Source organism: Phyllostomus hastatus, unplaced genomic scaffold (assembly GCF_019186645.2).
Source record: "Phyllostomus hastatus isolate PE091 unplaced genomic scaffold, TTU_PhHast_1.1 phas_contig_34, whole genome shotgun sequence".
Classification (NCBI taxonomy): Eukaryota; Metazoa; Chordata; class Mammalia; order Chiroptera; family Phyllostomidae; genus Phyllostomus; species Phyllostomus hastatus.
The window spans coordinates 58,176,837-58,193,057 of record NW_025333857.1 but is presented as its reverse complement, the minus strand read 5'-3'; the positions used below and the strand labels follow the sequence as shown (position 1 = coordinate 58,193,057).

The following is a 16,221-nucleotide window of genomic DNA, read 5'->3' as shown; positions in this document are numbered from 1 at the left end:
CAATCCACTGAGCTACGCCAGCCAGGGCTCCTTTACTCTTTAAGGAGAAAAAAATTCTTTTCCTTTGAGACTCACATTAGCAAGCTCACTGTTCACTACTAATTTCCTGATCACTTAATTCACTTAGGTCTTTGACACCTGTTTTGCAATCTCCACGTCCATCCCTGCCATCCTTCCAGAGGGATTTCAGCATTCCATTCAGCGGCCTATAATCATAGTTCATATAGCATTTACTGGGTACCAGGCATGGGCCTAAGCACTTTGTGTATATTTTAAATCACTCAACCTGTATAATAGCATAAGGTGTTATTATCCCCACTTTATGGATGAGGAAACTGAGTCACAGAAAGGCTATTTAGACTTGACTAGCGTTACCCAGCTACTAAGTGGAGAGAAGGACAAGGGGATATCATTGAAGAGTCTGGGCTTTTAACACACACACCAGCCTCCCAGGTCCCTATAATTGTACCATTCCCCCATCTCCATTCCGTATTGGTCCTTTGAAGGCAGGAGGGAGTCACTGCCTCCTCCCACTGAGTCACTGGGCATTTGGAAGGTCTTTGGAGACAAAGGAGTGTCAGCTGAGGATGGTTTGTACCTCCTCTTCCTGCAGCTCAATTAGTTATTGCCATCTCCCATGTGAATGGGAGATGGCAATAACTCCACTGCAACAGAAAAGCAGGATATATATTCTGCCCCAGGCACCCCATACGGCCTCTTCTCTGCCAGTGGGTAGCTGCATTCAGGCCAGTCTCTTCTCCCTCTGTCCAGGACTGTCCTGAGAATGTGTCCCTTGCCCATATCCTTACCTTTGGCCCCGCGCTCCTCCACCTTCTAAAAACTTTGCAGAGTAGGTCCAGGACTTCTGGTTTTCTTCCTGCCTCCCTTTGGAGAGTGAGGAGAAGGAAACCAGAGGCTCTGGGGAGAAGCCAGGGAACAGTTTCACCATCACAGACTATCGCATCTGGGTAGCTTCATCCAGAGCTGCTCCACTCTGAAAGTCCATGCTCAGACCCTGCACCCCAGCATCACCCTGCCCCCTGGTTTTTATTCCTCTCCACAACTCCGTAGCTTCTCCACCTCCACCTTCACCTGCAGAGAGACACTCCTGGCCTCACAGTGCTCCGCAACACACCTTTCACAATCCCCAGTCTTGCCAGACTGAAACATGTATCCCTGTATCAACAACAAAGGGCCCACTTCTCTTTTTCAGGCTCTACTACTGCTGGGGAAAAAATTCACACAAATGCATGTACTGGTGTCATTATAAATGTAGGGCCGCCAAGCTCATCCCGGCACCCCCATGGCCCCAAACAAGCCTAATCACTACTCACAACAGCTATAATTATAACTGTTTATTGAGTGCTTACTATATGCCAAGTACTGTCCTGATTACTTTACAAGCTCTGTAACCCTCAAAATACCACTACCATGCATTAGAGACCACTGCCGATGAAAAGGGGGCTTGACAAGCTCAGGGGAGATCTACATCATGGGCCTTACAAAACCAGAGACCAAAGTACCTGCACAGGGTGGTCTGAACGTAAAACTCCCCAACTAAAAGTGGATTATGGTGAGTAGTCATGTCTTAGGCCTGTAGCTTCCTTGACAAACATCCATCTTTAACTTTGAAATTATCTATCGTTTTTTGTGCATCGAAGATTGTTGGTGGCAGCAAAAACGACACCAGGTGTTAGACCCGTGGAGTCAAACCAGACCTCGGTTCAGCAGCCTCCGTACTTGAGTTGGCAAAGAAAGAATTCTGAGATGAGACTCAAATTATAAGATGAAGTTTATTTAGAGGGCCACAGAGGGAAAAGAAGTGGGAAAGAGAAGAAACTGGCTCAGAAAACAAGTTACAGAGGCCAAAGAAGGGCCCTTGAAGTCTAGGAGAGGAAAGGGCAAAGGTGAAGGCCTAGCGGGGAGAAGAGGTAGAGAGGAAAGATGAGTGGGTTCTCCCAGGAGGGAGAGGGCCCCAGGTCCTCCATCCTAAGAGCTTTAAAGGGCTTGGGATTTTAGGGGAGGTCCCAGGGGAGGATCTCAATAGAATACTCACCAGCTTTCAGGGTGTATCTTTTTGGGGTTGTGGTCTTCACTGATTGGTTGGTGTCGGGGCAGGGGGTCATTAGTCAGTGCAGCGGGTCCTGATGTTAGCCATGACATTGCTTGCCTGGTTCTGCTGGTTTTCTGGGCCTGGAGCTGAAACACAACTGAGACCTGCTCAAAGGGAGTGGTTATGTAAGGGCCCCACACTCTTCCACCCTTTGGTCCTCCTCTAAGCCATTAGCTAGGAGAGGAGAGATCACCCTGCGGGGAGGATTCTTGTTTTCCCAGTTTTGCCCATTGCTAGGCACCCAGGGCTTCTGCCCTGGTGACCTTCTGTACTTGGCCCATGGTTCTTGCTCTTCTCAAGTCTAACTGCCTCCCACAAAATAACACACCTTTGAGATGTCAGAGAAATCTTCTTTTCCAGACCCATCAGGGCACAACTGCCAGCACCAGCGTCCACACCACTGTTATCTTGTTCCCACATGTGGGGTAAATGTTAACTAGCCCATACCCACCAATGTCTCTCCGTTGGGCTTTCTATCCAATCTCTGAGATTTCCACGTTTTTCTTCTCCCACCTCCCTAATCTACCATAGTAAATTTCGAGCAACCCCTCTTATGCCTCTTCCTTTGATTCTAATGTATAAAATAAGATGCAAAAATTACCATTCTCAGGAGCAATGTGCTGATCTGTTGAGATTTTGCTTCCCAGCAATTGTTATGACTTTGGCACAAATAAATTCTTAATAAGGATCTCTCTTAGGCTGGAGGTTCTTTAATGGATAACGTCATAATTTCCATTTCACGGAACGTGAAACTGAGGCACCAGGAAGTCAGAACCTGCTCAGGGTCACAATCCCACACAGGCCCCTGTCTGCTCTTCCAGAGATGGGCCCGTTCCCCTGCCTGTCTACCACACTAAATTGCTGTGTCACTGTAGCAGTGACATTCTTTCATTCTTTCATTTCTTTCATTTCATTCTTTCATTCTTCAATGAAAGTGAAAAGAACAGGAAGGAGGCAAGAGAAAACTGTCGCTTTAAATTCTGGGAAGGTGGGGGTGCACGCAGATACACTTCCTAGTCATGGTTACTCAGCACTTTGTGGGGCTGGGGGGCAGTAGGGTTGTGGGATAAGGTCGGCGGGCCTTTTTGAGGAACCCAGTCCTGCCTAGGCGGCCCCTTCTCGAGCCCAGTCCCATTCGATTAAGGCAAGGCTGATCCCTTCCCAGGTGAATCCGTCTGTGGCTCTGGAAGTGGTCTGATTCGCCGCCTCCCCACACCATTCACAGGGCATGCTCTCTTGAAGTCTCTCTTATGGACCTCGCAGAACCCCCTCTCCCAGCTGGGGTGCGGAGATGGAGGGGGGGCGGGGCCTGCGGGAAAGCCACGGAGGGTTTCCCGGGTTGCGGGGTGTCCCAGGAGATTCTCCCCGCGCCGGGGCAGACTCCGCCCACTGACAGCGGCCCCGCCCCCACAAGGGGTTAGGCTGCTCCAAGGAGGCGGGACTTCGCAGTGGCGTCAGGCGGTGCCCAGGAGGCCCGAGCGAGCCCGCCCCGGCCACACGCACAACGCGCGCGCCCGCCCAGTCGGTTCTCCTGTCTATAAAGGGAAGGCGGGCTGCGCACTCTCCAAGTTGTATTCGCGGCTTTGCATCCATTTCCATCGGTTCTTACGGTTGCTCGTCAGACCTCAGCCGCCAAAATGGTGAAGCAAATTGAGAGTAAGGTATGCACTCCCGGGAAAGGCTTGGGCGCGACGATCAGCCTCCGTAGCTGGGGAAGAGATAGGCTGGAGGTGGGCAGGCCGCCGGTCATCATTCCTGGAGGAAGGGGTCGCGGCGGCTCGGCCTGGGACTGCGATAAACCTGGGCCTCCGCGCCCCGGAGGCGCCGGAACACACCCTGGCGTAAGGGAGGAGAGGGACGAGAGGCCCTTGGAGGGCGGGGGCGAGTTGTCTCGTGAGCCGGGGAGAGCACGCGAGCGTGGACTGTGCTGTGCGGGTGTCCCCTCCCTGCGCGCTCCCTGCATCACCTCTGCCCGGGGAAACCTCACTTGGGTGAGGGGATGCAGGGAGTCTGCCCTTAGCCCCCCGTATTGTCCATATACGATCCCGGACAAGGAGATCGAGGGCCCTTTGGAGAAAACACAGGGCTGGTAGCCGCCACTCCCAAACCCTGTGAGTGGTGTGATCCACCCGCGCTGGGTGGGGTGGGGTGGGCTGCCTGGAAGCGGGTCTATGCCGGAGACCCCGCCTGCCTCCATCACGGTCGGGCCCCAGAGATGACGCGTGTTGTATCCTCTCAAAAGGGGCGGTTGCGAGCCCTAGAACCTCCCTTCCGTCCTCCCTCGCGTGTACCAATCCGGCCTGGAGGCCCGAGGGCCCCAGGTATCTGCGAGGAAGTGAGGTCTGGCGACGGCCTTGGGACTCCTTCCTGTCGGGCGTTGCCGGCTGCTCTGGCTTTAGAATGACTCAGTCCCAAGGCGCGCCACGGGGCCTCCGCTGCCACACTGATCTGTGAGATTTCACCCACTATTGGTGGCTCTCGCCGAAGCCAGGTATGCCCCTGGGCACTGGTCGGCCTTTGGGTACACCGATGGTGGTTCTGTCCTTTTGGAATGCCCAAGGCAAAAAGTGTTCCATTCGAGAGTTATTGAGAGCATAATACCCTCCTGCACGGAAAACTGAGAGCCGGCATAGTGTCTGGTACACTGTAGCCAGTCAAGAAATGTTTGTTAAATGCAGAGTCAGAAAACTGAGTGGGAGAGAATTGGTGTTGTGCAAACAGGGGGAGACTGACCCCCCGGGAGCATTTACCTCGCGAAAGTCCCACCCCAGTAAAGCAGGCCACAGGTAGGTCCTTGAGTGCCCAGGCCTGTTAGATGCTGGAGCAGGCTTCGCAAACCTCAGTTTCTCCGTAATGGTTCCTTATCTTTTTGTTACTTTTAGAAGATGAAATATGTATATATATATATGATCCTTATAGAAAATTTGAAGCGAGATCTTCTGTTTCCTACAAGCAGCTACAAAGTAGTTGAAATTACCTTATGTATACTGTTTTCTTTCTGAGCTCTTATTTCCCTAATTTAGCCTGAACACTTTACACACAGTCACAAGGTTTTTGTAATCATATCAGTATCTGAACACATTGCTGGAGTTGAGGCAGTGTTTGTTGCTTCAGTGAGTATTTTGTTCAGAATGCATTGTACTTACTGTCCATTGTGCAGAGTTCCGGCAGTTTCCTCAGGTCAGGCAGGGGCTGGAGTGCATTGCCTGGGTCAGGGGAGGTGACCTTCTTAAGACTTGTAAAAGCCCAGAGAAATGTGTCAGTGCTTCCCGTGGACACTGACTTCCCCCACAACTTTGGCCAGATCATTAGAAAGAAAAATTCTCATTCTCATTTGAATGTCTTTGAGTATCAGTGACTAAATTGGTCTCCCACATCTGTTGATTGGCTGATTGTCTCATCTGCTTGTTTTTGATTATTTTTTTCCCCTATTGGGATTCCTTTTTTTAAATTGTGAGCATTTATATTGAAGTTAGCAGCCCTCTAGCCCTGACCTGGTGTGGTGCAGTTGGGTGGGTGTTCCACCAGACAGCGAAAGATGGGAAGTTTGCCGGTCCGTTTCCTGGTGGGGACACAGGCCTGATTGCAGTTTCATCCCCGGGCTGGTAGGAGAGGCGACCCATCTGTGTTTTTCTCACACATCGATTTTTCCCTCCCTTTTTCTCCCTCCCTTCCCTTGTCCCTAAAAATAAATAAATAAATCCTGTAAAAAGAAAATAAAATTAGCATCCCTCTCATTTGTGGAAAACACGAGTCATTAATGTTAAGTTTTGTTCCACCTACTTTTTAATACCTACTGAGTGACAAATATCAGTTTATTGCGGGGTGGGAGGGGCAGGCGTGTTCCTCCAAGGCCTGGCGACCTCCTGAGGTCAACTTAACAGGTGCGCACCCTTGAAAGACGTGAGAAAACTTTTGAAGGGTCTGTATTAGTTAGTTGTCTCAGAATCCACACAGAACAAACGGAAAATTGATTCCTGGGGCACACCCTTCAGTCTACCCCCGGTTTCCTAGTCAGAGGTATGGCCCCGCCCGAATCACTAAGATATGTAAGGGTGATAAGACATTTCTTCTCTAGAAAGCACTACAGCCTGGGGCCCAGAGGTGCTCATAATCAAAATTGTGGTTGATCTTCCAAATTAGAATACAGAGTCATTAATCAGATATTAAACTCCAGTAATTCGAATGTTGTAGATATTGAATACATATAAGATTTTCCTCTTGGTGCCATTGGCCATCCAGGACAACTCTTTCTGAGCTGTTGGTAGTTCGGAGCCACTGGGATCTATTTCAGATACCACTGGGATGACGTGATGAGGAAGAAATCAACACACAGGTTTATTCTTTCTTCTCTTTTTTTAATAAGAGATGCCATTTATTTAACTTAGGCACTTTGCTAAATGCTTTACAGGCCTCTTCTGTGGTTTTTAATTACCTCTGGTATGATTATGTTTAGGAAAAGAAATGGCTAAACTCTTTATTCAGGTACCTCACATACAGAGTTTTGTTTTTTAAATATTTGTGTCAGTGAAGAGGATTTTTATTAAGCTTCATTTTTAGTGTCTAGGGGCTGGAGATTGTGGTACTCTGAGAAGTCAGGCCATTTTGTGCTATTTCCAAACTGGCGTCTGTGGGGGCGAGCTGAAGCATTGGGGAAGAGAATGGGTTGTGCGGGCTGCACGGGCCAGGCTGTCTCACCTTCGCTGGGGCCCAGCGTTCTGTGGCCGTTGCCTTTTTCTCTGCAGAATTTTAGGTAGTTCTGCTGGAATTTGATTCGGAATTGTTTTGGGAATTCCTTGCGTGTTTGAAATGACATTCTATGTTGAAAGGAACCTTCCCAAGTATTTACTGAGAGCCAGCCACGTTCACCAAGCAACAGGCCGCTGACCCTTGTGCAGCCCGGGGTTTAGGGACACCGCCCCCCCCCCCCACCCCGCACAGTCGAAACTCTGGGGAGAGCGTTTGACTCCCCCAGAACAGTCTGTTGCCCAGGAAACACGAACAGTCGATTAACACCTATTTTATATGTTATGCATATTATATACTGTATTCTTACCATAAACTAGAGAAAAGAAAGTGTTTTTTAAAATATCATAAGGGAGAAAGAATACATTTATAGTACTATACATAGTCACTGAAAACATCTGTGCATGAACGGACCCACGCAGTTCAAGCCCGTGTTGTTCAAGGGGCGGTTGGTTGTGTTCCTCGTACTGGATAGTGTTGTTCCGTGACTTGTCCCGGCCTTGTTCGGAGCTCGCTCTTGTGGAATGGCTTGTTTGGCCTTCTAGAAAGTCTTGTCAGGGAAGACTTTGAAGTTCATCTGAGAAAGTCAGTGATGATTTGGCAATGTAATTTCTGTAATTCCATCTGGGCTCTCCCCACACACACCCAAAGGTGGGGCGGGAGGTTGTACCTGCGGGACTGAGAAGGTGACAGGAGCCATGGCAGGCCATTCTCGAAAAGCCATTGTGAACTGTTTGCCCAGAAAACACGAAGTAGGAATTAGCAGTCTAGAGAAGTAACTGTGCTTCAGGGGACTCCCCTTTAGACTCTAATGGTGCTGTGTTTATTTACTCTCCCTTTTACGGGACCAGATCTGATCTGAGTCTTAGCTCTCAAAGGAAGGACATGTTGGTTTTTCATTAAACCAATGTGGCCAGCATTTTTCCCTCAAGGAAAAGCTGAACTTCAGGTGGATGTCTGTGTTTTGATTTCTCGTGGTTGCCCAGGTTTTGGTCAGCACTAATTGTAGCTAACTTGTGTTTCGTAACTGAAAGGTTAGGTTGCTTGGGTTACGGTATTGAGACCATTAGTAAATTATGCAGGGAGGCTGGTGGTAAGGGTTTTCTTGATCATTTCTGCTCACGGAATTTTATTTAATACACATCCCTTATGAGGAACTAAAAGTTTTTCATTTGGTCAAAAGTGAGGGCAGAGTTTTGAGATAAAGGGCAGAAATCAACTAGAAATAGTATGATCTCAACTCTGGAAACTCCATTAAAAAGAATACAAGGAAATATGCTTAATGTCAATAGTGACTGAATGTGAGGGTTCGGAGGGGGTTATTTTCTTTCTTTTTTTGGAATGGTCCACCATAGAAAATACGAATCAAAAAGGGGTTCACTTAAAAAAAAAAACCCTAGGTAGCTTGCAGTGTGGTAGATGGCAAAATCCCGTGCCTTCGTGCTTCTTCAGGTGACCCCTTCCCATCAGTTGATAAGCATTTTGTTAATGTCTCCAAAACACCTTGATGTGATGTGGAAAAATTCTTAATACAAATATCTGTTTTCCTTTTGTTTGCTTAGCGTGGATGTAGAATGAGTAATAGTTTACAATATATTTATGGAGCTCTGAATATCTATACAACATGCTTGTTTTATCAAGTAACACTACAAACAACACTGAAGGGGTTTTTTTTTCCAAACAGTTTATTTGTTTTGTTTTCTCGTTGAAAGACAAGACTTGCTTTCAGAACCGCAGAATTGTGCTTTGGGTCACATTTGATCAGGTTTTGTTAAGACTTTGGAACACCTGCTTCTCTTTGTCTCTTAGGAAGCTTTCCAGGAAGCCTTGAACAGCGCCGGAGATAAGCTCGTGGTCGTGGACTTCTCCGCCACGTGGTGTGGGCCGTGCAAGATGATCAAGCCTTTCTTTCATGTGAGTATCAAGCAACTGCTCTGTACTTAAGAGATTTGTGTCCTTGGGGTGGTCACGAAGCTAGGGAGGGAGAAAAAAAAAAGACAAGTCAAGTTTGGGGGTTTGTTGTTGTTGGCTGTTTGGTCTAGAAGCAGTAATGTAACGTCTTAAAGTTAGCTTCACTACAGGAGCCCACTGAAGTCAGCTTTCAAAAGCTAATTTGTTTGTCTCAGCTGGCTTTGCTTTTGTTCATTTTGATCCACGGGCCCTGCCGTATTTGAAATTCGGGCCTCAAAAAGTTGGGGTGCCAAGTTATTTAGACTAGGAGGAATTTGATTCAGAGAAAACATGTACCTTTATGCCTACCAGTCCCTAGTCTAAATGTTTGCATCTTTAATTAGTGTCTACTCTTATGACATTTCCATTTAAGAAGGCTGAGTATTGACTGCCAGTAACGAGTTCTAATTCCTCATGTATCTTCATTTGAAATGTTCCAGTCCCTGTCTGAGAAGTACACCAACGTGCTGTTCCTGGAGGTGGATGTGGATGACTGTCAGGTACGTGGCTGGAAATCGGGAAGCCTGCTGAGCTCTTCACACTGGCCTTCTTCTCTGTGTCGCAAGTGATTGCTTGCGTATGCATGTCAAATAATGCTAGAACCACAGCACTAGCAAAAACATTGTATTTTGGAAGAATGGGTAATTGTGCCCATTATGAGCTTAATCCACAATATCAGGAGGTGTGTATATCGCATCCTAAAATAAGCATAAAAATAGATGGTTGAAACTTTCAGTACCTTACTTCCCAGTTACTTAGCTTGCTGAAAACCTATGTATTCTACCTAATATCCTGAGAAGCTCAGTAAAGAGAATTTGGCTTTGACTGCGGTAACTAACCATCGAGTTGATGGTATCACCAAAGGTGGAGACCACTTCTAAAGTTCTTGTGGGGTCAGGACATGAGAAAGTGTATTTGCAAACGTATTCTAGCCTTAGTTGGGGTCCATTAGAAAACCCGGCTGTTTTAAAGAAAAAACACCAAGGTGCCTGGTAGAGAACTGAGAGAATAATTAGCGGGGAAATTCCAGGGTGGTTTAATTAACACATGAACACTTTCTGTGCCAGGCACTGCTCTCTGTGTTTCATAAGTATTGACTTATAAAGCCCCCTCTACAGCTGAGAAGAACACAGGGAGGTGGTCCATGGAGCTACAGTGGCAGAGCCAGGGTTTGAAATGAGGTTGTCTGGCTTCCCGGCCCTGGCTCCTCAGCACACTTTAGGGGAGGCTCTGTCGTGTGGTGGGTGCAGATCAGGTTGTCAGCACTCGACCGTGCCTCCCACAGCCCGCAGAACTAGGAGGGCCTGCTCACGGTGTATCATGTAGGGGCTCTTTGCAGACACGTGGGCAGTTTCCCCGGGGCCCCGGTGGGGAGGAGAGGCCTAGGATGTGGTGTGGCAGCAGTGGTGCTAGACCTTGGTTTCAGACCCAGCTCAGTGAGTTCTGTCTGCTTCTCTTCCTCCTTGAGCTTTGGTTTTTCTGTATGATCATTTTCTACGTGATCTTAATGCCTGCCCCAACCAACTGGCCAAGGTTGCTTACTCTTAGCAACCATGGAATGTTTAATAGAAGTACTGAAGGGACTCAGCGGGTATATGGTAGTACTTTCTAAACCCCTGAGGACCTACCCACACCACCTTGCTTATCCTCAGCACATTCTCTGACCCCACAATCGTCCCTCTGCTGGCACTGTCTTCTCTCCTGGGCACAGCCTTTCCTTTCCTGCCTGATGAGCTCTTGGGCGTGAGCTCACCTCTTTTCCAGGAACTCGGCTCCAGCACCCCCTTCCACGTCCCAGACTAGATTAGTTTCCTTCCTCGGTGACGTCCTGTCCTCCTCTTTTCCTCTTGCATTGATGGCAGTGGAATGGGGTGGGCCCTATACCTAGACTGCCTGCTTCATTTCCCGGCTCTGTCCCTTGTTAGCTGTGCGGGCTTGGGTAAGTTATTTTGCTCAGTTTGTGCCTCAGTTTGATCCTCTGTAAAGTGGCAATGTTAATGCAACATCATAGGCTGGTCATCAGGATTCAATGAGTCAATACTCATAAAGTGCTTAGAACAGTACCTGGCACATGGTAAGTACTCATTGAATCTTCACCATTATTATTGGGCTGGCCAAAAAGTCTGTTTAGTTTTTTCCGTAAAAGACAAGACACATTTTTTCATTTTCACCAATAACTTCATGGATTTGGGTATTTTGAGAACGTTGGCTTTCTCTTGCATGGTAGAACACGGATTGTTCTCAGTTTATGTCTCTATTTGATTACTATCAACTTCAGCGGGTTTACTCGACTGGGGAGCATCCTCCAGCAAGAACTCTCCAGCGTTAAACTTCGCAAACCACTTTTGACGCATTTGATTTGTCACAGCACCTTCTCCATACACGGCACAAATTTTTGGCCTTTGTTACGTTTTTACCTGTCTTGAAATGATAAAGCGTAATATATGCAAAAAATGTTGGGTACTTTCTTCCATCTTCAGTATTACCATGGCTACACAAAAATTCAGCACTTTTGATAAGGTTTTTTAAATGCACGCTGACATGACAACTGTCACAGTACAATCTAACAAAATTGTTTCAAATGAAGTTAAAGACAACTCAGTACTCCTGGAGCCATCTTACAGGGAAAAAACAAATGAACTTTTTGGCCAACCCAGTATAGTCATCTCTTTGTGTCTGTCCTTTACTGTTGGTCAATGTAAGTTTCTTGGGGGCTGGGGACCCTGTCATATTCATGTTTGTTTCTTCACTAAGCACACCTGCCCGGCATGTAGTGGGTGTGGAGTGAATGGATTTTCATGGTTATTGAGTAAAGCTGCTGTTCTGATGTGTCCCAGAATTTTAGAATCAAAAGGACTGAGAATAGATACTATGTGTTTGGGAAAAAAACCTTGCTCCCTGTTTTAACCTCACTTGGTCTTGAGAGAAACTTCTGGTTTCTCTAAACTTGCTGACCCTACCAGCTAGCAACTAAATACATTTTTATTTGAAAGTAATAACATGCTAGCTATTGTGGGACACTGTCTGCCCGCATTAGGTCATTCAGTCCTCAGAGTAACCATGAGAACAGTTTCTTAGGACCCCACTGAAGAGGTCGTGGGAGTGTAGCTCAGAAGAAGTAGGTCACCAAGGCAGAGCTGGGGGGTTTGCGCCCTGCACGGTGCTGGACCGAGGACAGGCGCCCTTCCTGCCTACGTGAGATCTGCTGCAGAGTTAAAAATTGAACGAATTCCAGAACCCTTGAGTCACCACATACCCGCCGCTCCTACTCACCTGGTCCTTCAGCAGCATTAGGAAGGCAGGTAATTCAAACGGAATGCAGTTCATTGAACAAAGAGTGAATGGTTTTTTCTCCATGGCAACTGTGAATCACCTGAGTGGATCTCTGGTTGCCTGGGAACTCTAGGTAAAACCGTCACCTCGTTTCAGCCCTGAAAGAGTACAGAGAAGGGGTAAAAATCAGATCAGTCTCATTTTGGAGTATCATTAAATAGCTGGAATGGCCCTGGCCAGTGTGCATAACTTTCACATCACTGTAGAAGTAGCAAACTAGTCCGTAGAACAAGAGGTGGGAAACAAAAGTAAAGCATTAAATTTGGATAGTAAAGATCAAGTCCACAGAAGATTGTAATAGGCAGGTATGCTGTGGTCAGAGTTAGTAAAATGTCAGGCTCCCAAATTTATCTAACTTGAACTCAGTCTGACGTTTTGGGGAAATCCACCGTGATATTCTGAAATAATGTCAGGAAAAATCCTGTGGAAGTTCTCTGGTTTCCCGTGACCTGGGTCTGGGGGTCTGCTTCCTTGGTGGCTGGCTGTCCTGCAGCCAGTTTTTGCTGCTCAGGGCCTATGAGGTTCTCCACGTCATGCCTGATCCCCTCTCAAGTGCCGAGCTGGTGTTGCTGATCCCTTAATAGACCTCTTCACCTGAAATACTTGTCCAGACAGAACCACTTTCATGCCGTTTCCCTCCAAACCTTGTGTGAACAAAGTACAGTGTTAAAAGTTCTTACATGGTGTTCTTCTAACCAAATTGAAGAATGCTTGATATTTCGGTGACCTTTGAGCTGTAGAAAAGTCTTCAGATGTGGTGAGAGCCCCATTTAGAAGAAGATATGCACCCGCTAGTGCAATGTACGACCTTTGGGGTTTGCCCATTTTTCTCGGTCGGGCAGCCCGCAAAGGCTAGAGCATTTGGGTCCACCGGGGCTCAGCCTTGTCCTGATTGACCACGTGGGTGTAGGGGAACCTCGTAGTGCCCCTCCGGTGACCCCGATCCTGCAGCCAGGTTTGAGAACATACATTTTTAACTAAAAAAATCAAATAAATACCAGCGTGCCGCTTTTTAGGTTACCATGACATTATTCTTAAACAATTCTTCTGCAAGTAACTTGCTCCTCTTTCTGCCACATGGGGCATTAGTGTTTATGATCATCTCTGGCCCTTGTTCCCGTAATGAAACTGGGAAAGCTAGGAGCAGTGATAAGAGGCGCTGAGACGGAGGAATAGTTGGGATTATAGTCCTGAGTACAGTTAAAGAATTTGCTGCTGCTTCTTAACGATTCTTGAAATAGGGTGTAACTGGACCCACCAGCTTATGGAATCAGTGTATGCGTATAGTGTCTGGTGCCGGGAGCATCCCGCTCCTTAGTGATCATTTGAATCCAGACCGTAAGCAGTTAGGCTTTTGTGCTCCCATTCCATATTGTCGGTCTTGACGGCGTGTATAACAGAAGAAAAGAATCTGGTGTAGGGTTACTTCTGTCAAAGCTCAGCACTTAACCTTGTTCTTATTCCCTCCCCCCAGGATGTTGCTTCAGAGTGTGAAGTCAAGTGCATGCCAACCTTCCAGTTTTTTAAAAAAGGAGTAAAGGTAGGTATATCAGACCTTGAAGAAAACTGAGTACATAGGACAGCATGGTATAAATGAGGAAACAGCAGTGACTTGTTCCTTCATCCTGGGAAGCATGTCCCCATGGTCTACTTTTAGGACTATTGAAATACGTCACTCTTTGTTGATTTAGGTACATTATGGTGCATCTAATTGAAAACTGACCTTTGCGAGAACTGGTCACTAAATCTGTGATTGGCATGTCATACCTACACAGGGTCCGGCAGAAGGCCTGCTTGACTGGGGTTGGTAGGGTAACAATATGGGTGTGATGATTTATAGTTTGAATTTGAGCATTTCACCTAAAATGTCATATGGTGTGCTCGAGAGGGATGGTCATATTACAGAGTTACATGCTTACGATTTTGTAATAAAAAGGCATTATTTATGCTGGACCCTGTATAGTAAAGTACATTTGTCTTTGGTAAGAGGTACTTATGTCCCCCTCAACATTATATTGGAGTCTTTTGCCTTTTCTTGGGGGGCTATCTTTTCCTAGTTTTTGTTTTTAACTTAAAACCGTGTCCTCCAGAGATGTTAATTTTAATTACACTTCTCCTACTCCCCTGCCTTCAGTCCCCCCGCCCCGGTCCATTAGAGATAAAGTGCCCCATCTAACGCCAGTTTAATGTTCTCTTCACAGGTGGGAGAATTTTCCGGAGCTAATAAGGAGAAACTTGAAGCCACCATCAATGAATTAGTGTAATTATGTTTTCTGAAAACATAACCAGCCATGGGCTCTTGTAATTTTTTTTTATTTACAAAAGAGAAAGATCAAGTATAGATATTATAATACTCAGCTGCCCTCTGATATAGCAATGACAATAAAATATTAATTCTACCCTTTTTAAAACTGTCTGGTGTCTTGAGTAGCTTTCAAAATAAATGAAAAGTGGCCAATTAGAAGATATGGATGTGTCCTAATTATTTTCATACATTCTTGATCACTTTTTAGTAACCACCTAGGTCACTGATTGGTTTAAGATTTTTTTCCCCCTACTACTACTTTAGTGTATTTCTAGGAAAATCATGTGGTGGGCAATGTAGATAATAGATTCGTATGTTTAAATTGTTATTTTTTTACCTTTATGAACAAAGAAAATAATATCCCCTGTTCCTATAGGCACATCCCCTCTGCCCTCTGAGTGGTCAGCGTGGCCAGAGCTGACGTCCACCCGTAAAGGAATTGTTTCTCTAGTTTGAGATTTTTGTCCCAGAGGTTCCCATGAGCTTCTGACTTTGCTCCTGATTTGATACAACTTATCTTACACCAGTGCGGAGTTCTTCATGGTTGGCTCACAGGGAATGAATTTCTGCAAACATTACCATGGCGTTTTGATTTGCTCAAAGTATCTAAGAAACTGGCTTTATGGGCTAGATAAAAGTTCCAACCTGAGAAAATTTACTCATTATCTCATCCAAAGAACATCGTGTTTCTCGTACTTTAGAGACAGCCAAGTGGTGAGGGATGCTTGAAGTTTTTAAGGTATAATAATCATATGTCCCACAATATCCTTATATTAGTTAATCTTTGCACCCCAAAAGGTAGGTACATAAACCCCATTTCCCAGTGAGGAAACAGGCAAAGAGGGTAATTTCCCTGGCATCATGCTAGTCAGGGGACCTGAGAGTCCAGCCAGGGGAGTCTGGAGCCCAAGTTCTTGGCTCTCCACAACGCTGCCTCTCACTGCAATGTCTCAACAAGTAGTAAAACAGTGAAACCCTTTCCTGGGTTCCTTTTCTCACCTAAAATTAGGGTGCTGAACTTAGATAATCTTTCAAAGTATTGTTCTGTGCAAGACTAGGGATACAGCTGTAAGACACCCTTCTCGGAGATTACATGCGAGAAAGGAGGCGGATGGCAGACTAAGGGATAGTCTACGAGACCCAAGCAAACACATGGACACCATAATTGAGAGTAACAGACTGGCTTTGGGTGGGGTAGGGTGCTGGGAGGTGACTGAGACCCGGCTAGTGGAAAGGACTGAGCTGCAAAGTTCCAGCGGAGAGAAGGGCACGCACAAAGCCCTGAGTCAAGGACGATCTTGGTACATTCTAGCAGAAGCAGGAGCTAAAGCTGGATGGAGTGGCAGGGACCAGTCACTAAAGGCCTTCCTTGTTCTAGGTGCACATGTCAGCTACTGAAGGGTAAACCAGAGGTGAGAGCAGTCCGACAGGTTTCTTTTGGCCGCTGTGTGGAAGCGGGTGGGGGAAAGACCGGAACATGGGGCTTTTGCAGGTATCTAGGCCAGAGGTGATGACAGCTGTGGTTGAGGGGAGGCAGGGAGGTGGTCAAGATGAAACTGCAGGTTCAATAACAGGAAAGAGCACCCAGTGACTTCTGGGAGTAGAATTCTGGAGTAAATTCCAGGTTTTGGGTTCGAGCACCTTGCTAGTTGGGGTGCCGAGTAGCACGAGGATCGGGGAAAGCAGCCCAGGTTGCCTGGACCTGCACAGACTGAGGCTTCAGCCGTGTGTGTTCAGATGATGTCCTGCAGCTGTTGGGTGCCTGCCTGGAACT

At 46.7% G+C, this 16,221-nt stretch overlaps 1 protein-coding gene across 1 annotated transcript; it reads left to right on the top strand.

Moving 5' to 3' along the window:
- Positions 1–3,617: 3,617 nt before the first annotated feature.
- TXN (thioredoxin) lies at positions 3,618–14,610 on the top strand. Its single transcript, XM_045840842.1, has 5 exons — positions 3,618–3,774; positions 8,669–8,773; positions 9,250–9,309; positions 13,617–13,682; positions 14,344–14,610. Exons 1-5 carry the CDS (start codon positions 3,751–3,753, stop codon positions 14,404–14,406), a joined length of 318 nt encoding a protein of 105 aa, XP_045696798.1. The 5' UTR covers positions 3,618–3,750; the 3' UTR covers positions 14,407–14,610.
- The last annotated feature ends 1,611 nt before the right edge of the window (positions 14,611–16,221 follow it).

Excerpts from the sequence above, each read along its gene's own strand:
- TXN (XM_045840842.1), top strand. The coding sequence starts at position 3,751 with ATGGTGAAGCAAATTGAGAGTAAG. Across the intron at positions 3,775-8,668 it reads TGAAGCAAATTGAGAGTAAG|GAAGCTTTCCAGGAAGCCTT; the intron begins GTATGCACTCCC and ends TTTGTCTCTTAG. Across the intron at positions 9,310-13,616 it reads TGGATGTGGATGACTGTCAG|GATGTTGCTTCAGAGTGTGA; the intron begins GTACGTGGCTGG and ends CCCTCCCCCCAG.